This window comes from Myotis nattereri (genome assembly GCF_964212035.1).
Source record: "Myotis nattereri genome assembly, chromosome: 3".
Lineage (NCBI taxonomy): Eukaryota > Metazoa > Chordata > Mammalia > Chiroptera > Vespertilionidae > Myotis > Myotis nattereri.
The window spans coordinates 166,330,390-166,354,620 of record NC_138077.1 but is presented as its reverse complement, the minus strand read 5'-3'; the positions used below and the strand labels follow the sequence as shown (position 1 = coordinate 166,354,620).

The following is a 24,231-nucleotide window of genomic DNA, read 5'->3' as shown; positions in this document are numbered from 1 at the left end:
TTGAAAGTTGAATAGGAATTTTCTCAACCTAATTTATTTAAAAGGGAAAGGGCAAAGAAAACAGATAAAGAAGTCTATTATGTCTTTTCTTCTTCAAGATATTCATATTTTGTTAATGCAATTATCAATAATTCCATTGCATTAGGATCTTTGTTTCTAAGGTATTTTAAGTTCCAATGCAGAAATGTCATTTCTCATTTGACAGTATTTATGTGGACATATTCAAAAGAGATTTTGTGATATAGTTACTGAAGTAAACATATTGGGAAAATATTACTGCAATGTCCTAATTTGGATGGTAAACATTTATCGATGTCATCTGCTATTTGTGAATAGGGCAGTTGTCCATTTTTAAAAATAAATATACCATTTTGCTTATAAAACACAGTGCTTCTTGTGTAACTACTTTAGGATACATTCCTCATTGGTTGTTCAGCCTAGGTTTGAATCTAGTCTAAACATAATGAGCTTGAATCTCCAGGGATTCCCAAAAGAATACAATAGTGATGCCCTTAAATAAGGGCTGCGTTAGAAAGCCTATGTGATGTGTCAACTGAAAAATAGGGATTAGAACTTGCGTTGTACTAGGTATCGTCTACAAATATTTGATCTGATTTTCTCCAGTAATCACAAGTAAAAAAATTGGAATAAGATAAATTGTAAAAGTAATTTATCTCCCTAATTCTGAATAAATAAATTTGAAAATCGGTACATAATCCATCTCAGAAAATGTGTATGTATGTATATTTAACATATAATTTATATATATATATGGCCTTTTTAATTATTCAAAGATACTGTGTTTCAGAGTATCACACAGACCAATCTCAAAGATTGGTAATAAAAATGTGAGTTCTACAATAAGTCTAACATCATTTTAATAGGAAGGAACATAATGGGGTAAAGAGGAACAGGAGATATGATGTTGAAAAATTGAATTAAATCCCACCTATATCCATTTCCATCTATAAACACTCATTAAGTATTTAAGTAAGTCACTTAATTCTTGTGAATGTGTGGTTTTTCATCCATGAAATGAAAATAATGTTGCTTAATATATCTTCCTCACAAGATTAATAGAAGAATTAAATTATTTTATACAGTGGCATAGAGAAGTTTGTTACCTTTCCTTTTATTAATACATGAATTTTATATGGTATTTATTGGTACGTGTTAAGTGCCAGACATGCTACTAAGCGCTTTACATTAATACCAGCTAATACTCATAACACTCAAATATTATAATGTCTAAAATTACATGGCTAGTTAAGGGATAATACAGGGATTCAGTCACCTTGCCAACCTGTGCTTTTAACTGCTACGCTATCTTACCTCTCCATGTTTAGACTGAACTACAAGATGGATTTATGTTCTAAGAACTTTTCCTAAATTCAAAAATCCCAGCTCTCATAAGCAAATTAAGATAGCTATAAGAACCTCAGCAAAAGTATAAAAATATTGCTCAGTACAAACTAGTTATACAGCATGTCCCAAAAAAATGTATACGCACTTTAACAGCTGATAACGCAATTTTGACAATGAAATGTGTTTTTAAAAAAACGTCACATTTATAATTATTCAAAGTGTGTGTATACATTATTGGGATACCTTATATTTTTATATTATAAGATATAAATATATGTATAAATATGCATATTCATACATATCTTTTTATAACTTATCCCCCATCTGCAAGAGCATTTATGTCAGCAACTATATTGATCAAATATTGGGATATTCTTCCATCATACTAATTCCTACCACTTTGCTGTGTTTTCCTAACTCAATAAATTTTATAAGTTTATACCTCAAGCCAGCTCGTTTTCACCTGATTGTTGGTTCCTTTTTGACTGTTATCCTCTGCTGCTATTTATTTCTAATAACTATAGATAACATTTATGCAGCACTTCCTGCTAATTACTTTATCCGATTTATCTTTTTTAATCCTCACTGCAACTCTCTGATGAAACCATTCATTTAATCACCATTTTTTAGAATAGGAAATTAGAACATTATACATTTAAATGACTTGCCTAAGGTTACCCAACCTGTTTGAGTAATAAAGTTAGGATTCCATCTTAATCCAAGAGACTCTGCTCTGAACAATTTAAGGTTTAAACTGTGAACATAATACAGGTTTTATAAAAAATAATGTAGCAGCATTTTCAACACAGCAGGGAATTCCATTTTCAGTAGGCGATAAGGAGACATAGTCTTTTCCTTAATATCGTGTTCTGTTTTGCTCTGCTTTCATATTTTGGTTTACACATACTTTCGGAAAATATCATTCTATGGCAGTGTGGACCGACGGCATCGGGCACACAGTGTGTAATGAGCCCAGATTGGTGACTGAACAGAAAGAGCTAAAGGGAGGAAAATAGAAGCCTTACCCCCTGTTGGCTGCAGACATCCAAAGCAAATATAAATACTAAGGAAGAATGTGGAGGATAGTTCAAGGGTTAGCTCATTGACTTCTTTGACATTTTGTTAATGTCTAGTTGATGAGGGCAGCTCTGGGTGTTACATCTTTCCAAAAAGGAGAATTGTTCTTTCTCATTCAGTTCATACAGAATGGAGCTCCTAAACTTGGGTTCTGCTTAAGAAGGCAACATACTTTAGCAATAATGTTAGGACAGCATGCTTTCTGATGAACTTTCACGTAGGGAAGAATAGCATGAGAAATGTCCTCCACCCTACTTGACACTGAATGAACCACCTGCTGCTTCCTGGCTGTCCGGGTCCTGTGGTCACGTGGTTTAGGTCGCTGACTCTAGCCAGGCGGAGGGTTTTCTTTCTTAAGTATCTATCTACAAAAGTTCAACTAAATCCTGTCACAAAATGTTTCTCCTCCCTCTGTCAGATATGAAGTATTCAGGAGGACTGGTATTCTGTGGACATTCTTATATCATTAATAAGAGTTTCAGAAATTGAGAGCAGGTAGTACGGCAGACACATAGGAATTGCTCCATATACTAGTAGCTGTTGTCTCTTCTAAATGTTTGCAGGGACAACTATATTTGATTGATTGGTATCAGTTGACTGAAATGCCCTCCACATCTTTTATTCCTGACACTCATGTTTCGGATTCGGTTTTGTGGCTAATTTTCAGGAAGAAAAACTTGTGTTTTTCTGTCACATCGCCAACAGCACAGCTGTGACGGCAGATGAGCAGTTCTCCAAGGGCAGCTATGGAGGCTGCTATCTCAGAGCCTCCAGAGAGGACCTGAGAAGGGCTGCTCACTTCTTCACCCTCCAGGCAGATGCAGAGCTGCATCGGTGCCAACAGGAAGAATTGCATAAGATTCGTTAGAGCACAGTATTCGTTTGGGAATATCCATTGGTTTTGTGATTTGTCCTTAGGTATTTTTCAGATGCATGTGTTCAATCTTCCCAAACTTATAAAAGGAAGGGAGCAAATATTTTTATCTTCTGTTTTCTTGTATCTGCTGATTTCCCCTTTTTCCTGTAAAGGCACTATAATAACTAAATAAATCCAAACTATTTTTATTTCTTTCGATATGTAAAGAGTCAAGATCTATCTTATACCAAACACACAATTGTCCTCAAATTTGTATCCAATTTCCAATTATAGCTATCATAAAAAAATATGTATCTATGATGAAAATATATATATCATTAAATTATTATTTTTACTTAAATAATAATACCCACAGTGTTTATACTGTATAATTAATTATTCTTAATATTATCATTATAGCTTAGAGAATTTTGACTGGAACATTTTCATGTATTTTTTCTTTTACATTTTAGGTGTACAAGATTTTCCAGAGAGCATAAAGTGCTGTAAGTGTTTAACAATTATTGAAGCCAGTGTCAATCCCATTTCTAAGTGAGTATGAGTGATTTCATTTTATTTATTGTATGTTTCCAATGGAATAATGTACCAAAAAAGGAAATTCACATAATAAATTAATTTTAAATGCTGCACTTAAAACTCTATTCAATAGAATGATGGGAAAGGACTAATCAAATCAGAATAATTCACCAAAAGATGATTAAAAGCACTGCTGGATAACAATGAAGGCCTAATTGGTGCAAGTGGGCATTACTTTGAAGCAAACTGTGTCATTATTTTTCTGTGGCTCTCCGGCAACATTCTATGGAAGAGCACTGAAACTAAGGAAACAGCCAGTAGGATGGCCATGGTGGAAAATTAGCATCAAGGGTCTGATGAAAGTTCAAACAAGTGCAAGAATTTTATGAAAATAGCTAATCATGTACTTCAAGCTGGAAAAGGAATTAACTGTGATCAAAAAGGTAGTATTTGTGTACCTGAGGTTATAGGAAGAGCAAAAAGACAATCCAATGAGGATAGCAGAATGGAAGAAATGCATGGTAAAGATGCTGTGATAAGACATAGGGTATTTGTGGTTGGTGACCACCTGTGACCACCTTGGCAAATTAGTTGTCACAGTGATAGAGTGTACTGTGGATCAAAGAGGTCTTTAAAACATGAAGTGAGCCGAAACCGGTTTGGCTCAGTGGATAGAGCCTCGGCCTGTGGACTGAAAGGTCCCAGGTTTGATTCCGGTCAAGGGCATGTACCTGGGTTGCGGGCACATCCCCAGTGGGAGATGTGCAGGAGGCAGCTGATCGATGTTTCTCTCTCATCGATGTTTCTGACTCTCTCTTTCTCCCTTCCTCTCTGTAAAAAATCAATAAAATATATTTAAAAAAACAAAACAAAAAAAAAACATGAGGTGAATGGATTGGAGGAGCCATGAACCTCAATGTCATAGTCAATTAGCAATGTAAGTGGACTTAAAATCTAGAAAGGCTATAACTGTTGTAGTAATATTTGCAAGAGGTTGAAAGAAGTAGTGAAGTTGGGATGCAAAGAATGAGTTTCAGAGTAAGAATGACATTTTAATTATGCAAAAATTGAAAGTAGGATTTGAGAAAACTTCCTTAATCCTTGGTCCACATGATGTTGGAGAGACTGAGAGAAACTGAAGCCCACTGGAAAGTCATTTAATAAATGAAAGGAAGTTTATTCTAGGAAATTTGGGGGGAAATTTTTTACCAACTGAGAGGAAGTAGTGAGCATGTTTCCTCTATGGATCATGAGGAATGGCTGTAGATAAAAATAGGAATGGGATGTAAAAGAAGGAGACTGAAGTTAGGAGGGAGTTCTTTACACCGGCAATTTATTAGAGTTCCCTTTGTTTTCATCTTTCTCCAAATTTGATACTATCTTTTTGTTTCCTATTTAGCCAGTCTAGTAGATATGATATTGCATGGTAGTAGCTCACAGTCATTTAATTTACATTTTTAATGTCCAAGTAGCATCTCTCCATGTACTTATTTACAATCTGTATTAGTTCTTTTTTGTTAATATGGTACCAATTCTATTATACCCAATCCACCTATGTACAGCATTCTCTTTATTTTTTATTTTTTAATCTTTATTGTTGAGATTATTACAGATGTCCCTCTTCCCCCTCCCCCCCCCCCATTGCCCCCATCCACCCGGTTCCCGCCTGCCCAGGCCTTTGCCACCCTATTGTCTGTGTCCAAATGTAATGCATATATGCATATAAGATCTTTGTTTCATCTCTTCCCACCCGCCCAACCCCTTCCCTCTGAGGATCGTCAGTCTATTCCATTTCCATGCCTCTGATTCTATTTTATTCACAAGTTTATTCTGTTCATTAGATTTCTTATTTGTTTATTTTGATTTTTAGATTCAATAGTTGATAGGTATGTATTTGTTGCCATTTTGTTGTTCATATTTTTTATCTTTTTCTTTTTCTTCTTATTCCTCTTCTTAAAGAATATCCTTCAATATTTCATATAATACTGGTTTGGTGGTGATGAACCCCTTTAGCTTTTTCTTGTCTGTGAAGCACTTTATCTGACCTTCAATTCTAAGTTATAGCTTTGCTGGGTGAGTAATCTTGGTAGAAGGCCCTTGATATTCATCGTTTATTTCTTGCCACTCCCTTCTGGCCTGCATGGTTTCTGTTGAAAAGTCATCTGAAGTTGTATAGGCACACCCTTGTAGGTAACTAACTGCTTTTCTCTTACTGCTTTTAAGATTCTCTCTTTGTCTTTAGCCCTAGGCATTTTAATTATGATGTGTCTTGGTGTGGTCCTCTTTGGGTTCCTCTTATTTGTGGTTCTGTGTGCTTCCTGGACTTGTAAGTCTATTTCTTTCAGCAGGTAGGGAAACTTTTCTGTCATTATTTCTTCAAACAGGTCCTTAATATCTTGCTCTGTCTCCTCTGGCATCCCCACAATACAAATTTTGGTATGCTTGAAGTTGTTCCAGAGGTTCCTTACACCATTCTCACATTTTTGGATTTTTTTTTTTCCTTTTTGCTCTTCTGGTTGGGTGTTTTTTGCTTCTTCATAATTCAAATCATTGATTTTATTCTCACAAACCTCCACTCCACTGCTGAATCCCTGTATACTATTCTTTATTTCAGTCAGTATATGCTTAATTTCTAAATGGTTCTTTTCCTTTATTTCTTTTTTTTTTTTTTTGGAAGTTTCTAGAAGATTCTTGAGTAACCTTATAACCATGGTTTTGAACTCTATATCCAGTAGTCTTCTCTCTTCCATTTCTTTCATTTGAAACATTCCTCCCTGTCTCTACATTTTGGCTACTTCTCTGTATTTGTTTCTATGTATTGGGTAGACTGCTATGTCTCCTTGAGTTGGTAAAGTGTCCTTGTGTAGTAGTAGGTGTTCTATAGACCTTAGTGGCTCAGCCTCCCTGGTCACCTGAGCTGGGAGCTGTAGGTGCTCCGCTTTGAGGGCTGTGAGCGCAGTCTTGTAGTTGAGACTTAATTGCTGTTGGTGTCACTGGGAGGAATTGACCTTCAGGCCAATTGGCTGTGAGGACCAGCTGCAACTACAGTGGGAGAGCTGCTGTGCAGGAGACACCCCTGTGGAGCAGGACTTGCTTCAGTGAGGCTTTGGTGCTCTCTGAGTCTGCCCCTTGAGTGTGTTGCTTATGGATGTGTAGATTTGTAATCTGGTATGGTTTCACACTGACCACTGGGTACACTGGCTCTTGGGTGTCCAGAGAGATGCAAAGAAAGCCACTGCCTAGGGCTACCCAGCAGGAGGTACAGAGACATCTGCAGATTCCTCCTCTTCGTATCTGTTTGGAAGTGCCCAGAGGAGGTTCATCTGTGAAGCAAGGCAGGCTGGTGCTGGTGCAAGTGCTGGTGCTAGTGCTGGTGCTGGGTCTTGGACCTTTTATTGATAGGTTTTGGGCTCCCTAATCCAGCTGCAGCTTGTTTGAGAGAATTTACCCTGAGCAAGGAAAGGCCATTAATATGTAAAAGCTGCTGCACACAGCTTGGGTGAGGTTATAAATTGGATGAGCTGGGGTCTCAGGGAATCACCAGGGTGGAGCAAAAGGAAATGGCTGCCAGTCAGCCCTGTGACTGGAGAGGTCCAAGCATAGGAACAATGATCCTTGAGAGCACCTCTGTCTGGAAGGAAGCTGCCCCCAAGTTCCTGCCCAGATTCCACACAGTCCAGTTCCTCCTCGTATGTGTCTGGGTCCTCCAGAGCCTGGCCCAGCACTGGAGCTCAGAGGGAGCGGGAGCTTGTAAGTTCAGCTTGTGGTGCTAGCCTTTTAAGAGGAGCAGCTGGGTCTCCAGCAGCCTCTGTGTCACTGAGCCCCAATCCACACTGTTTTGTACAGCTTGTAGTTCTTTCTGCCCATAGAGACATCTTTTCCCAGCTCTGGGACCCTGGGAAGGAGGTCTGGTGTGGGGTGGGACCCCTTGCTCCTCTGGGGAGCCTCTGCAGAGAGGATCTCCCTTCTGATTAAAAAAAGCAGTACACCTGGGTGGCAGACCAGCCTGTTCTGCACCTCCACATCTCCTACCAGTTTCAGTGTGCTTTCTTCTTTGCTTCTCTCATTGTGGGACTTCTATTCAGCCAGCTTTCCATCAATTCTGGATGATGGTTGTTCTGTATTTTAGTTGTAATTTTGATGGGGTTGTGGGAGGCTGTGAGTACAGGCGTTTAACTATGCCACCATCTTAGACAATCTGTATTAGTTCTTGAATAAAAGTTCAGGATTTTGTTCATTTATATTGACTTGTTTTTTATTATTGGTTTACTAGAAATCGTTATATATTCTGGCAAAAGTTCATCATATATTTGTTTGTAAATCATTGCTCCTATTCTGTGACATGTCTTTCCATTTTCTATTGATTTTCAAAGAGAAGGTTTTAATTTTGAAGAATTCCTATTTATAAAAATTTTAATGACTTATATTTCAAGCTCCTATCTAGTGATCTTAGCTAAATTCGTAGTTATAAAGATTTTCTCCTATGTTTTTCTCTGGAACTTTTATAGTTTAGATTTTACACTGAGGTCTATGATCCATTTAAAGCTGAATTCTATATATGGACAAAGTGTGTGGGTCATTTTTGTGGGGATTTTTTTGCAGGTTGGTTGGTTGTTTTGCATATGGTCTCCAATTGTTCCAGTACAATTTGTTAAGAAGATTACCCTTTCTTCATAAAATCACCTGGTCATTTTTTATAAATCAGTTGATCATATGTGTTTGATTCCATTTCTGAGTTATCTGTTTTGTAAAGTGATCTATATGCCATCTTCTTACATCAGTTCTATACACTTAATTACTATAGCATTGTAGGAATTCATACAGTCAGGGAATGGGAGTCCTTCAACTTTGTTCCTCTTTATCAAAATATTTGGGATGGTCTGTGCTCTTTGGTTTTTCATATAAATTTCATACTCAGTTTGCCAATATTTACAAAAATAAAAAAAATCCTTCTGGAATTTTGATAAGGATTGCACTGCATCTGCGGTTCAATTTGGACAGAGTCGTTTCAGAAATATTGAGTATATCTATCCCTACGCATAGCTTATCTGTATACTTATTTCGATCTTTAAAAAATTATTTTATTGATATTTTATAGATTTCAGCATATAAATCTTGTACATGTTTTGTTCATTTTACTTCCAGTATTATATGCTTTTTGTGCAATTGCAAATGATTTTTCCATTATTTAATTGTTTATTGCTGCTGTATAGAAATACAATTGATTTTTAAATATGGACCTTATGCCCTGCAACCTCACTAAAGAACCTAAATAGTTCTAGTAGATATTTCATAGATTTGGGGTGATTTCCTAGGTAAACTGTCATGTCACCTGTGCATAAAGACAATTTTATTTTATCCTTTTAAATCTTCATACCTTTTTACTCACTTATTTTTCTTGCTTTATTGTTCTGTCTAGGACCTCCTGTACAGTGTTGAATAGAAGAGGTGGAAAGAGATATCATTATCTTGTTTCCAGACTTAGGGAAGGAGCATTAAACTGTCCTCATTATGTGTGATTATTACTTGTTTTTTCATACATGCCCTTTACCAGGTTTTGGACATTTTTTAATAACCAGACCCTCACTTCCTTTTTAGTTTTTTGTGTTTTTTTTCAGCAGGGTCCTCTAAATGTAGATTTCTACTTTACATTCTTTTCAAGGAAACCTAGGATTTCTCTGTGATGTTTTTCAGCAGTTGTTTAGTCTCTGACCACTGCCTGGTTCCAAAGCCACTTCACATGTTTAGGTAAATATTTATTACAGCAGAATCTCAATTCCAGACACCAAAGTATGTGTTAGTTTTCTAATCATGTATAAGAAATTACCAGCAGCTTAGTGGTTCAAAACAACATATATTCATTATCTCTCAATTTCTGTGAGTCAGGAAGCTGGGTGGGTTAGCTGGGTTCCCTGCTTCAGAGTTTCATCAGGCTGCAATCAAGGCACTAGTCAAGCTATGTTTCTTCCGGAGGCTCATCTGGGAAGACTGCACTTTCAAGCTCACTCAGGTTATTGGCAGAATTCCTATGCTTGTTGTTATAAAGTGAGAGGCCCAGCCTTTTGCTGGCTGTCACCTGGAGGCCACTTTGGGATCCTAGAAGCTGGTTCAGTTCACAACATAGCAGCTTGTTTCTTCAAGGCCAGCAGCTGAATACAGTGAGTCTCCTAGTAAGACAGAGCATCTACTGTTAAGTTATGGGAGTGACATATCATATTCACCACATTCCATTGAGCAAGTACCAAGTCCTACCACAGTTAAAGGACATGACCATCAAAAAGTGAAAGCCCTAGGGCTACCTTAGAATCTGTCCACCGTGTCTGTCTGGTTTGCTGAGACTTTTCGTTGTCAATGGATATTGAATTATTACAACGCTTTTTTTAAAGCATCTACTGACACAATGATATGGCTTTTCTTTTTCAATTTCATGATATATTGAATTACATCAATTGGTTTTTTTAATATCAGTTTAACTTTCCTTTTCAGATATACATGCTGCTTGGTCATGTGAATTATTACTCTTTTTATAAATTAATGGTTTTGATTTGCTAATGTTTTGTAAAGGATTTCCTCATCTATATTCATGAAGCATAGTAGTCTGAACTTTCTTTTCTTGAAATGTCTTTGATTTTGGTAACAGGGTAAAACTGGCTTCATAAAAATAGTTGGAATATGTTCCTTTTTACTTTTTACAAATTTTTTTATAGAATTGGAAGTATTCTTTTCTTAAATATTGGTAGAAATTACCAATACATCCATTGGGCCTGAATGTTTATGGGAAAGTTTTTAATTACAAACTTAATTACCGTAGTAGTTATAAGGCTATTCCAATTACTTATTTGTTTTTCTTGAATGATCACTGGTAGTTTGTGCTCTTGAGGAATTTATACATCTCATTTAAGTTTCCAAATTTATTGACATCTCATTTTATTAGCCCTTTAATATCTTTGGGTCTTCTAGTGTGCTCTTTCTTTCATTCCTGGTATCAGCAATCTGTGTCTTCTTTCTTTTTTATTTTCATTTATTAGTCTGCCTGGAGAGTTGTCTATTTTATTGCTCTTTTCAAAAAACCAGATTTGGGTTTCATTGGTTCTTTTAATCTGCTGTTTTTCTCTTCATTTTATTTGACCCAAGTAATCTACAAAGAAGTAAGTCATGAAAACTCTAGAATATAAATAGTTTTGAATGTTTTCATCACAGCTTTAGTTTTAGATATGAACTTTACAATATAGTCTGAATGCCTAACCAAGTCATTGGTGAAAATTGCCACAAGAAAATTGAAAAAAAACTACTCACTGAAAAAAGGATGAACCAACATTTCTTGAAAGCATGTTATGTCTCAGGCATTTAGATACATTATTTCATTTTTGTCTTCACTTATCTATATAACTTTTTACAAATGAAAACACACGAAGATAGTAGTTGAAAATCTAAGTTTCTTTCACTATATCTCCCAATTCCGAAGAAGCATTTTTGGGTTTGGTTTAAATTAAAAGATACATTTTGAAATTTTTGAAATATTGTTAAAGCTCAATGATAAGGAAATTGCAAATAAATTATGGCACATGGACTGGATGGGTACAAATAGCATGTAGAAAGTAACCATATGGCTCTGTTTACTCAAATCCTCCTAGTTTGCACCTCTTAACGTGGCATGATTAATAATAGGTCCCTTTAAGCTTTCAAACATGTCCTAGTTTGAAAGATAGATTATACAACAAAATTAAAAGATAATTACAAAGTAAAGGGAGACTTCATGATACAAGTTTGCAGTGATGTTAAAATAATTAATTGTAAATTAGATTAGAAATACATGAAATGGTAATGATGTTGTGTTAAGGTAGAATTATGAGCAGTATTGTTTCTCTTTATCTTCCAAATCTTTGTAATATTGTTATATTAATTTTATAAATTTAAGCTGCAAAAATTTAAAGATTTAGATTTAAAATGTATTTCCAGTAGGTTAAGAGAATTTACATTGGCTTTCCTTTCTTTCTTTTTTTTTTTTTTTTTTTGCACCATTTTGGCTGTTTGTTTATTCAAGTTTACAGAGAAGGTTAAACATCTGTGGAAAAACACCAAAGACTTATTTCTCTCAAGTTCATGTCTTTTTAAGTGGCAAATACATGGTATTTAACTTTGTACACCTGATAAAAGGGAAAATGCATAGTAGAAAGGAGATTAAAGAATGAAACAGAAGCATCAGGCAGTAAATCAATCACAGAATAGCTTCTTAATCACAGCATGTAAAACCTGTAATTAAATTTGGTCTAACTGTTCTAGTGGAGCTTAAATGCTTGTAATAATTTTTTTATTTAACATCTAAAGTAGTGAATGGAATTAGAAAAGAAAATGTTGAAAAATGAGTATCCACAGCCTATCTTAATTTGCCTATTCCAACAATAAAATTAGCATTAATAAAAATATTTAAATTAGGGTTATAGTTAATATTGAAAGATCAGAATAAAAACAATACTATGCCACATCAAAGTAATATAATAACTCCCATTTACTGTGCTCTTGTCCGTGGGGCATTTAATCATTTAATCATTGGGACAACTCTGGAAGTGGATGTTAGCATCATCATTTTAAAAACAAGGAAACTGAGTCTTACAGTTGCAGAGGTCACAGAGATAATAATTGAAAGAGCTATGATTCAAACCCAGGTCTTTTGACATTGATGCCCATGTGCTCAACCTCTAAATCATATGGTGTCTGGTTCTATTACCCTTTGTTAAAGTTTGAGCATGTCACTTTTAAGTTCAGAAAGTAATAAAATGAAAGTGTTTTCTTAGCAGAGAGAGAATTATTTACTAATATATATATAAATTCTATTCTTTGAATTTTTTAATAAATCAAATGTGCCAGTTGTTTTAAGATAGTAAAACCATTTCATTATTGGGAGTCCCTTCACTTAAGCGTAAAATGTTAGATTTCATTGAATAGCTTGGAGGAGGATAAAGACAACCCATCTTCATCAAATTTATTTGTCTTCTTTCTTGCTGCTCCTTGAATGTTCCTCTGAAAATGGTGATAATGACAAATGGGGCAGCTGTTCTTTAAGAAACTACAAATTTGTACCATAAAATTAGAAATAAATAAAATTGACTATTTTCTTTACATGTTTTTCAAATATGTTTCAAAGTATAAAACTAGATCATTAGGGATGCATATATCCTTTCTGATTGGTGTTTCTGGTTTCTTGGGATATATTCCTAGAAGTGGGATCAATGGGTCAAATGAGAGTTCCATTTTTTAACTTTTTGAGGAAACTCCATACTGTTCTCCACAGTGGCTGCACTAGTCTGCATTCCCATCAGCAGTGCACAAGTGTTCCTTTTTCTCCACATCCTCTCCAGCACTTGTCCTTTGTTGATTTGTTGATGATAGCCATTCTGACAGGTGTGAGATGGTACCTCATTGTTGTTTTGATTTGCATCTCTCAGATGATTAGTGACTTGGAGCATGATATCATATGTATCTTGGCTTTCTGAAAGTCCTCTTTCAAAAAGTGTCTATTTAGGTCCTTTGCCCATTTTTTGATTGGATTGTTTATCTTCCTTTTGGTAAGTTGTTTGAGTTCTTTATAAATGTTGGAGATTAAACCCTTATCAGTGGTAACATTGGCAAATATGTTCTCCCATGCAGTGGGCTTTCTTGTTTTGTTGATGGTTTCTTTTGCTGTGAAGAAGCTTTTTATTTTGATGTGGTCCCATTTGTTTATTTTCTCTTTCGTTTCCAATGCCCTAGGGGATGTATCGGTGAAAAAATTGCTTTGACATATGTCTGAGATTTTATTGCCTTTGGATTCCTCTAGTATTTTTATGGTTTCCCATCTTACATTTAAGTCCTTTATCCATTTTGAGTTTACTTTTGTGTATGGTGTAAGTTGGTGGTCTAGTTTCATTTTTTTGCATGTATCTGTCCAATTTTCCCAGCACCATTTATTGAGGAGACTATCTTGACTCCATTGTATGTTCTTGCCTCCTTTGTCAAATATTAATTGAGCATAGTGGTCTGGGTCGTTTTCTGGGTTCTCTATTCTATTCCATTGATCTATATGTCTGTTCTTGTGCCAGTACCAGGCAGTTTTGAGAACAGTGACAATTACCATAGCTAAGATTTGGAAACAACCTAAGTGCCCATCAGTGGATGAATGGATTAGAAAACTGTGGTACATCTACACAATGGAATACTATGCTGCTGTAAAAAAGAAAAATTTCTTACCATTTGCAACAGCATGGATGGAACTGGAGAGCATTATGCTAAGTGAAATAAGCCAGTCAGTGAAAGAAAAATACCACATGGTCTCACTCATTTATGGATAATTAAGACCAATATAAACTGATGAACAAAAATAGATACAGAGGCAGAGCAGCATTAAACAGACTGTAAAACTACAGTAGGAAGGCTGGGGAGGGTTGGGCAGTAAGAGATCAACCAAAGGACTTGTATGCATGCATATAAGCATAACCAATGGACACAAGACACTGGATGGGTAGGGGAGGCTGGGGAAAGAAAAGGGGGAGAAAAAAGGAGACAAATGTACTACTTGTTGTAATATTTTAAGCAATAAAAAAAATGTAGATAAAAAAAAACTAGATCATTGAGGTGATTATAAAATTCCTTGTATTCAAGGAATTTATAATTTATCCCAGTAGAAAATTTTCAACACTTGTACAAAAAATAATTGGTTTAAGCATGTTGCTAAATCTATATGTAGATTTCTATGAGGATAGTGAGGAAGGAGATATTAATTTTGAATCTAAGTTCAGAGTAACCATTCAATACGTTCTTGTTGAAGTGAATTGAAATAAAAAAATATATATAGTATTAAATTAAAAATACTGTATAAGTATACCCTTGAACTCTATATTTTTTAAAAAAGAATGGTTCAATATAAAATGTCAATTCATCTTTGTTTATAACCAGGCTAAAAAATTACCTTACTCTGCATTATGGTTTCTCATATATTTTATTTTTTGGCGATCCAATGTTGCAATTGGAATTTGCACAATGTGGTCAAAATGTTGTATGTAAGAAGCCAGATATTTTTTGCAACATAAATTTTGCCAAAGAAGCAGCAATTAAGAAATATATTTTTGATCAAAGAAGTAGTACACTGTAATACCATTTAGTGCATACATATGCAGAATAGTAGACTAAGGGAAACTGGTTAATTCAGGTTGGACCTATAACTAGAAAATTAGTATTTTAAATCCTTTTTACTTATTAATAGCTTCAATGTTAAAATAAATTATTACATCAAAGGTTTAAACATTTTTCTCATTTAACATGTATTAATCTTTCTTTAAAAAAAAATCACAAATGATTACTTCTTTCAAATGAGTATAGTAACCAAAAAGACATTAAAGATAGTGTTTAAATGTGGATTGAAATCAATTAAACATCTTGCCATTATCATAAAAACAATCATAGTAAAAAAATATGAGCTCTAATGTATGACAACAAAGGGAAATATAGAGAGAAATAATTATCTCTCATAGATTTTTTTAATCCTATAGGATCAAGTTCAAACCTTTGAGTCAAATAGTCAATACCCTCTCCAGTGGTTCTCAACCTTCTGGCCCTTTAAATTCAGGTCCTCATGTTGTGACCCAACCATAAAATTATTTTCGTTGCTATTTCATAACTGTAATGTTGCTACTGTTATGAGTCATAATGTAAATATCTTATATGCTGGGTGGTCTTAGGCAACCCCTGTGAAAGGGTCGTTCGACCACCAAAGGGGTAGCGACCCACAGGTTGAGAACCACTGTGAAACCCTGCTTCCTGCTGATATTCTCAAATCGTAACTCCTAATAACCTCATACATGAAATATTTTCTTTAGAACTCTTTGGTCACCAATCTCAGATGAATTCTTACCTCTGTATTATAAAAAACTCTCACTGTTCTCTGCCTCTTTTCTCCTTCTTTTCTAACTTTCGTGAATCCTATATCTCTATTAGAGAAAATTTATGGAAACCCTCCATGAAGCCATATGCAAACAACTTAACTCCAAAGTACATACTAGAACAAGATATTTTCAGCAAAAATAATCAATATATGATTAGGATCCTAAGAATGTATAAAAAATTCCTACAAATTAATATAAAAGTTTTAATTGTGTTTAGTCTATATTCCCCAAAAGCAGGTGTTTAGAATATAATTCAAGCAGTATATTTAGGAGTTGGTCTCAGGAAATACTTATAGAGGGTGTGTTGTCAAGCTATTTACTAGTGTGGACCATTGGACCTTGATCTCTCAGGGGAGCTCTGGCCAACAATGCAAGACACCTGTGAGGGAGCTGAGCTGGTTATGCTCCTGCCAGTCATTAGTTGAGGACTGTCCCTCAGGGACATTAACCTCATGTAACCAGGGGTATAACTTAAATAATCTCTTGTACAAAAGGGTATATGTTCAATAATATTCACAGATGGAATGGTTATTATAGAAAACAAACAAGACACCAGAAACAATTGTAATGTTCTTTAACAGAAGAATAATACATGCATCATAATATACTCATACAACAGGATGCAATGCAATGGTGATCGGTCATCTACATCAAAATGGATGAATTTCACTAATTATGCCAATTTTTCTGCTTCTCCTCCTACCCCCGGGACATTTATATCTCAGTTTCACTGTGTCAAAATAGTCATAGTATAAGTGGATTTATATAATGTCCAAAAACATACAAAGTCATTACTTTTTTAAGTATTTAAAGAGGTATAGTAAAACTTTTTAAAACTTTTAACAAAACAGAATAGTAAACATCATTCAGGAATTTGTGGGGTAAGTAGAAAATTGTAGTCAGGGAGGGGCACCCAGAGGATTTTAAAGGTACTTGTTATTTGTTAAATTATATCATGGGTACACATATTAATTTATGTGCAGAAAACATTTTATAACAAAAGATTGGGTAGAGGAAGAAAAACCATGGAGTGAAACTGAGATACAATGTCCCAGGGGTAGGAGGAGAAGCAGGAAAAGAGGTCTACTAGAAGCCAAGAAGGGGAGGACAATTAATGGTGGCAACTGTTGCTAGGCAGTGTGGGATGCAAAGTGCAATGAAGTTAGTGGGATTGGGACTTAAGTCAGAAGGCTTTGGTGACTGCAGTTTCAGTAACCGAGTTGGGTCATGTGTCAGAAAACAATGCCTCAAGAGGTTGTAAAAGGCCTGTGGATAGGTAGTTCTTTAAATAATCCTGCCAGTAAATGCAAGTAGGGAGATAGGTCATTATTTGAGGGGAAGGACAATTTGAACACTATTTAGGAGTGTATTTTTAAAAGAGCATAATCTCTTCTAGACCATGGATTAAAGGCATTAAGATCTTTAAATAGAAATTTAATTATAGGAAAAAAGTCAACATCCTTTTAGGAAAAAGTATCCTGGAAAAATTATGGGTTAAATGTTTTTGGTGCAAAAGATGTAAATATTTTAAATAATTATTTTATCTAACTGGAAAATTTTCCCCAAAGGATATTTTCTCAACTCTTTTGATGACTCCTAAAGCCTTTAGGATTTTGTTTATTATTGTTTCCATGTTCTTGCTAATTTTCAGTGAATAAGAATTAGACCAACTTGAGTTGTAAGAGACATGCACGATGAGCCTACTTTTAAAAAAATTATCAATTAAGGGGAAAAAGACTCCTTCCTTTTCATATTGGGCAGCTTTATTCATCATTATAACAAAATGTAGGCAAATTTTAATGATTACGTGAAAGAGTAAGTAGATAGCCTTGCCTGACTATATATGTGAGTGTTCCATTGATAAAGAACATTACATTTAAAATTTAAAAATCATGGCATACAACTTGAAAATTCCACTTAATAAAGTCTTGCTGGTGTGCATAAGGTTAGGGCAACACTGAGTGATGCTGTTGGCTTTCGCAGTGACATAGTCTCAGCATAGTAGAGTGGCAAGGAGGTGGGTGACTGCCATTTACTTTAATAGCAGGAAAAATTTTCAAGCTGTAACAACATGCTCAATAAATTCTTCCATTACTGTAATACCAAAGGAGAGTTGAAAAATGTATTACATTTCTAGTTTTTTCCTTGGAGATATATATTCTTGTTCTGTTTCTATGGCAATATTGATGCAGTAACTAAACCTTTAACTTCTCTCTAGACTTCCTGATGGCTTCACACAGCTTCTAAACCTGACCCAGCTCTATCTGAATGACGCCTTTCTTGAATATCTTCCAGCCAATTTTGGAAGGTAAGAATAAAAAATTTAAATGATTTCATTTTATTTCACTTTAGGTAAGTACTTTACCTGAGCCAGTTGGTGAAGCTTTAAAAGTGACCATTGTGATAAACCTCATTATTATTCAGTAAATGAGACAATATTAACCTATGAAGCATTTTGCAAAAAATAAACTAAAATTAGGTCATTAATAATCAAATAGCCCAGCCGATGTTGCTCAGTGGTTGGATGTCAACCCATGAACCAAGAGGTCCCTGGTTCAATTTCTAGTCAGGGCACATCAGGGTTGTGGGCTCCATCCCTGGTGGGGGGCGTACAGGAGGTAGCTGATCGATGATGTCTCTCTCATTGATGTTTCTATCCCTCTATCCTTCTCCCTTTCTCTTTCTATAAAAAAAAAGAAAATATTTTTTAAAATAATATATATTTCCCTTTTTAAAAAATAATCAAATAAATTGCATGTACTAAATATTAAAAAATTTAAAAGATATGGAAAAATACACATGAATATTTATGGCTCTTGAGTTGGAAAATACCTTTATAGAATAGAAACAAAGGAAAATATAAATGGATACATAGATGTGAGTATATAAACACTTTTAAAATCAAATAACATCAGAAGATATTTAACAATTAAGGAAAAACAATAAACTGGGAAAATATTTCCACCATTTATGGGAAGCAAATTATATCCTTAACTATAAAGAATTCTTACATATGAGTTTGAAGGCAAAAATTTCATTAGAAAAAAAATGGATAAATGACACGTACAAGCAATCCATAATAAAGTACAAATTTCCAATGAATGCTGAAAAATCATTAGCCTCACAAATAGTAAAAATAATACAAATCAAAATGACAATAAAGTTCCATTGTGTTCTAGCATGTTACAGAGGAAAGCTATCCTCATTCTGCTTATGGAATTGCAGAATGATATGAGCTGTGTACAAGGCAGTGTGACGTAAAAGGTTTGAAAATATTTACAACCACTGCTTCTGCCATTCACTTCTAGAAATATATCATATCATCATCAAATATCACCCTAGGATTTATGGACAAGAATATTTATCATTATCTGCAATATGAATAAAGTGGAAGCACGCATCCATCTAGGTCTAGGAGATGGGTTAAATATATTAAGTTGCATCTACATGACAGTCTGTGGAGATTTATAATGTTGTATATGGAAATATGTTTATAGATCATATGACACGTTATATTTAGGAAAATATTATAACAGAATATATAAACTATGTTCACAATATGAATATAAATAGGCATGAAATAAAAGACTATTTCCTTAGAAGTAAAATTAAGGAAATTTTTATTTTCATCTCTATATTTATAATATTTTCCAGGTATTCTGCAATACATCTTTTTCTCCAATTTTCTTTGAAATAAATTATACACAGCACTATACAAGTTTAAGGTGTACAGCATGATCATTTGACTTACATATCTTGTGAAATGATAACCACAATAAGTTTAGTTAACAATCATCGCCTCATATATTTACAAAAAAATGTTTTTTTCCATGAGTTTTTTTGTGTGTGTGGGGGGGGGAGGTTTTTTGAAGTGGCAGGGAGAGGAGATTTCTCATATAAATATGATCATACCATATTTCTCTGTCCAGCTTACTTACCTCAGGCTCCATCCATTTTGTCACAAACGGCAGTTTGTCCTTTTTATGGCTGAACAGTATTTCATTATATGTATTTACATTTAATTTATCTATTAGCTATTGACAGAGACTTAGGTTGTTTTCATGTCTTGGCTATTGCAAATATGAAAAATATATCTTAAAAGTTAAGACAGTTTAATTTTATTAACTGCATTTTTCTAAGTGATCATCATTGAAAGTGCTCAAATAATAGACTGAGTATAACTTGATGCCTGTCTGTTGGCAGAAGCTAGTGCAGATGTTCAGAACTCTGGAATAATGATGTGCCTTAGCATGTAGTAGCCCCATTTGCATATGGATTGTATAACATTTCCCAAATTCCCTGCAGATCAGATCACAGCACCTACAAACACCCTGTTCTTGGACAGTTTTTAAAATTCACAGACCTTCAAAAGAGTATTTACCTGGCTTCTGAATGAGCTAGTACTTCACCATTCATTCATCTAAATTAACATTGTCCTTCTGGTAGTGAGCACAACTGCAACTATGCTTTTGATTTATCAAATGAGAAAATGTCTAATTGTCACCTGAAGAAACTCGTTTGTCTTAATTTTTTTTCGGTTCTCTTTTAGCAGTCCTAATATGAGGGAAGAGATTTGGCAAATAGAAAACATAATACCAAAATTTAAACCACTTGGAATTAGATTTTAATTTTGTGTAAATCACATGTCAAAATATGATCTATTTTATTATTGTTATCTAAACAGTTTTTCAACCTTCAGTTGGATAGTTTGTCAAAAGGATGCTTAAAATCCTTTTCAAAACCTGAGATTTGTGTTCCTAAGAGCCAAAATAAGTCACAAAATATCATCACACTAGTACAAATACTGAAAAGATTTGAGACATATAAATGTTTAAGGAATCTTTTCTACTAGCAATATATCATGTGCTGGAGAATTGAATCACTTTATTTCATATAGAGATTAAGAGTTATATGATTAAAATTAAATTAGAAATTTGATAGGAGTCAAAACAGAAAAGAAATGGGAAGAGACCTTGATGAATATACAAAAGCACAGTAAATATGGACAATTGTAGGTGAAATCATTCAAATAATGAATTATTCCCCAAACACTAAAAATTCATAAAATTCATTTAATGTTGTTCTACAGAATCCTCAACTGAGTACATTTTAAAACTCAGTTATAGACATTAGTGACAAAAGTGCCTCAGGCTGCATACCTGAACAAGTACTTAGGGTGAAATGCATTCCTAATCACATGTTACACAGCACAGAGACTGTGAGCATCTTTTACCTCCTCCAGGATTTCCCCAACCCCGGTACTGTCACAGGACAGATGATGCTATAGATTTTTCATGTACATCCACTTCCAAAATGCTAAGATGCTCATCTTAGAGTCAATGAAATATGATATATTAATTAGATTGCTTTTTCCACTATCCAATTATTGATAATAGTAATATCTAACACATATTAAAACTTGCAATGTGCCAGGCATTATGCTTTACCTATGTGACATTATTTAAGATTCAAAACTCTATACGTTATGGTACTGTTATCACAAACTCATTACAGAGGAGGAAGCTTAAGTTAGACAGGGTTAATTTGCCCAGTGCCACAGAGGTAGAATATGAGAGTCTGGATTTCATCCAGATCTGTCTGAACATAAAATTCAAGCTCTTGCCCTAACCTGTTTGGCTCAGTGGATAGAGCGTTGGCCTGTGGACTGAAGGGTCCCAGGTTCGATTCCGGTCAAGGGCATGTACCTTGGTTGCAGGCATATCCCCAGTAGGGAGTGTGCAGGAGGCAGCTGATCGATGTTTCTCTCTCATTGATGTTTCTAACTCTCCATCCCTCTCCCTTCCTCTCTTTAAAAAATCAATAAAATATATATTAAAAACAAACAAAAAAAGAAAAACTCAAGCTCTTAACCACTATGCTATTTTATTTGCTTTACAAGTTAATGTATAATCTTTTGAGGGAAAGTGTTGCCATGTTCCAGTGAACATAGCACTTGGAATTAGTCTGTTGAACATATAAAATTAAACAGTGAATATATTTTTATAAAACATGAAATGTAGAAGTGATATCTTTGAAAGATATTTATTTCCTGGAAATTTTGATTTTACAAATTACTTGTCAAATTTGCTTTTGACAAATGATATTCATTATTGTCTCATGTTGATATGACCCTATTCATAATCAATTTGTATAATTCTTTAAAATCTGTAATGAAGGTATATAATGTTGAACATAGTTGTTTTGATAATATACATAGTGATTATTGATTATACCATAGTAACATTGTTTTCTAGAAAAAAAATAAGAAGCAATTTTTAATTTTATTTCTATAGACTTGTCAAATTACGGATCTTGGAGTTAAGAGAAAATCACCTGAAAACTCTACCAAAGTAAGTGACTGTGTATTTTCTAAATTTTGAATTGTGAATTTTTTCACTAGTATTAAACAAGTGACTATTTTTATTTTGGCTATGCTTTGCCATTTTGATTGAGTGAATTTTTCTATATTTTCTCCCGGAGACTGAAAAGTATCATATACTGTAAGAGTTATGCATTAAGTAAGAATGAATCCTGCCTTTTAAAATCATATAGTTACAAGGTGGGGAGAGTCCATTTATGGTTCATATTATAGTTAAACTAACACATCAGGAATGTTAGTCTGTCAATTTCATTGAAACTTATGAAATTGTTATTTTTAAGCACAGAAACAATCAAGAGTTTCAAAAAGGTTCAACCCATTTAACTTGAGTGTTTCAAGTTAATTTATGGATTGTGATAGTTTTCAGTTTTTAAATAAAGACTATGCAAAAATATTACATAAAATGTAATAATCTGAACAATAAAGATTTAATAAAATAAAATAAAAAATATTACATAAAAAAGATTACTTTTTTCCTAGAGATCCTAAAATGGTTTGGAGAAAATTTATATTTATACATTCTTTCAAACTGTGTCTTTTTACTAGTTTATTTAAATTTTGGTTTATATAAAAACACAAGATATTTTATGTAAAACAAATAATTAAAATGTTATGCAATGTTTACTTTAATAAAATGCTTTGCTTTACCCTGTCTTGACCTATTCATGTCTAATAATAAAATTTTGTGTTGTACAGAAAAAAATGTTTTTGAAAAGCAAAAATTATTCAAAATATAGTTTTTACTCAAATAAATTAATATGATATGTATATGTTACAACTAACTTATTGAAAGTACCATGGCTATTATTACCTTCCTGTAGTATTGCAGAAAAAGATTTAGTACAGTGTTTCATTCTTCAAAAATCAGCAAGACTTAGAGACCTTTTCTCTGCTAACAATTGTATTTTTTACTTTCTAAAATCTCTCCCCTAAGCAAACAGTACTGAATTCCATTGATTTTTTAACCAATATTTCAATAAAATACATTTAAGTACTTTTTATGTATGCTATAATGTATAAAAAATTTTGTCAATTCAAGACTTTCAATAACGATATTGATTTCATTTAAATATATACATAGAGATAAAACATCTCTTCATTCCTCCATAAATGGAAGAAGACAAGGAGAGAACATGAAAAGGAGGAAATCCCTATATCTAGATACCCGGAACTTTTGAGTAGCCTTTCTCTAAGCTAAAGCATCAGGCATAAGTCTAATGAAAGGCATCTCTTCCGGGTTGGAGACATAAACAGAGAGGGGAGAATGGTAGAGAGTGTTACTGGTTCAGCATCAATCTCCTGTAAATGCAGTTGGTGCCACCATTTCCATGCCAAGGTTTTAAAGGTTACATTTAAAGTAGAATGGAAACATGGCTAAGCAAAAACTGACCCACGGGAAATAGCATTGTCCCCTTCATCTACTATATATGTTTAGGTCAAGTCTCCTTGAACATACTGAGTGTGTGGAGGAGAATCCTTTCCTCTGGTCTCAAATAACGGTTTTGATGTGAAATATAAAACAAATCTAATATAAGATGTCAGGTTTTTAAGTATATTTTTAACATATAAATTTTAAATATAGATTAAAGCCTGACCTTAGATTGCATTTATGGACTTTATAAGAGATAGCTGTGAAAACAGTTCAGAGTCATGAGTAACAATGCTCATAATTGGTGCATAGGTATTGTGTAGGCTTTGAGACAATGGTCCAGTATCAAACCATTAAAATAAGTAGAGTAATATGCATTCAACTATGTTTGGCCTAAAAAAAACATTATAAAGATGTATAGAAGTAACACCGGGTCTCTTTGGTAGACAGATAAGCATGTATGACTCGTATAGATGTTACAGTTTTTACATTTAAAAACATGTTCAAGTCATTTTCAAGCTTGTGTGTTCATTTTTTACCTTATAGACAAAAATATAAAGAATCAAAATATGCATAAAATAGGAGAACTGTATCTTAGTTTTTAGTGTCTATAAAATGAGAATTGAAGACAGAAGTTCTGTCTTAAATAAAAGTAAACTGTTTTCACTATGTATTATACCCCAATCTAGACCTGTAACTGAGATATGTGAGAGCTTTCTACACTTCTTAC

General features: G+C 34.0%; 1 protein-coding gene across 1 annotated transcript in view; it reads left to right on the top strand.

Annotated features, from left to right (window-relative positions):
- Positions 1-24,231, top strand: part of LRRC7 (leucine rich repeat containing 7) — a 481,537-nt gene that overhangs the window by 211,509 nt on the left and 245,797 nt on the right. Inside the window, exons 5-7 of the mRNA XM_081085905.1 lie at positions 3,772-3,850; positions 17,972-18,061; positions 22,047-22,103. Coding sequence (XP_080942031.1) covers positions 3,772-3,850; positions 17,972-18,061; positions 22,047-22,103 — 226 coding nt within the window. The remainder of the gene's footprint in view (positions 1-3,771; positions 3,851-17,971; positions 18,062-22,046; positions 22,104-24,231) is intronic.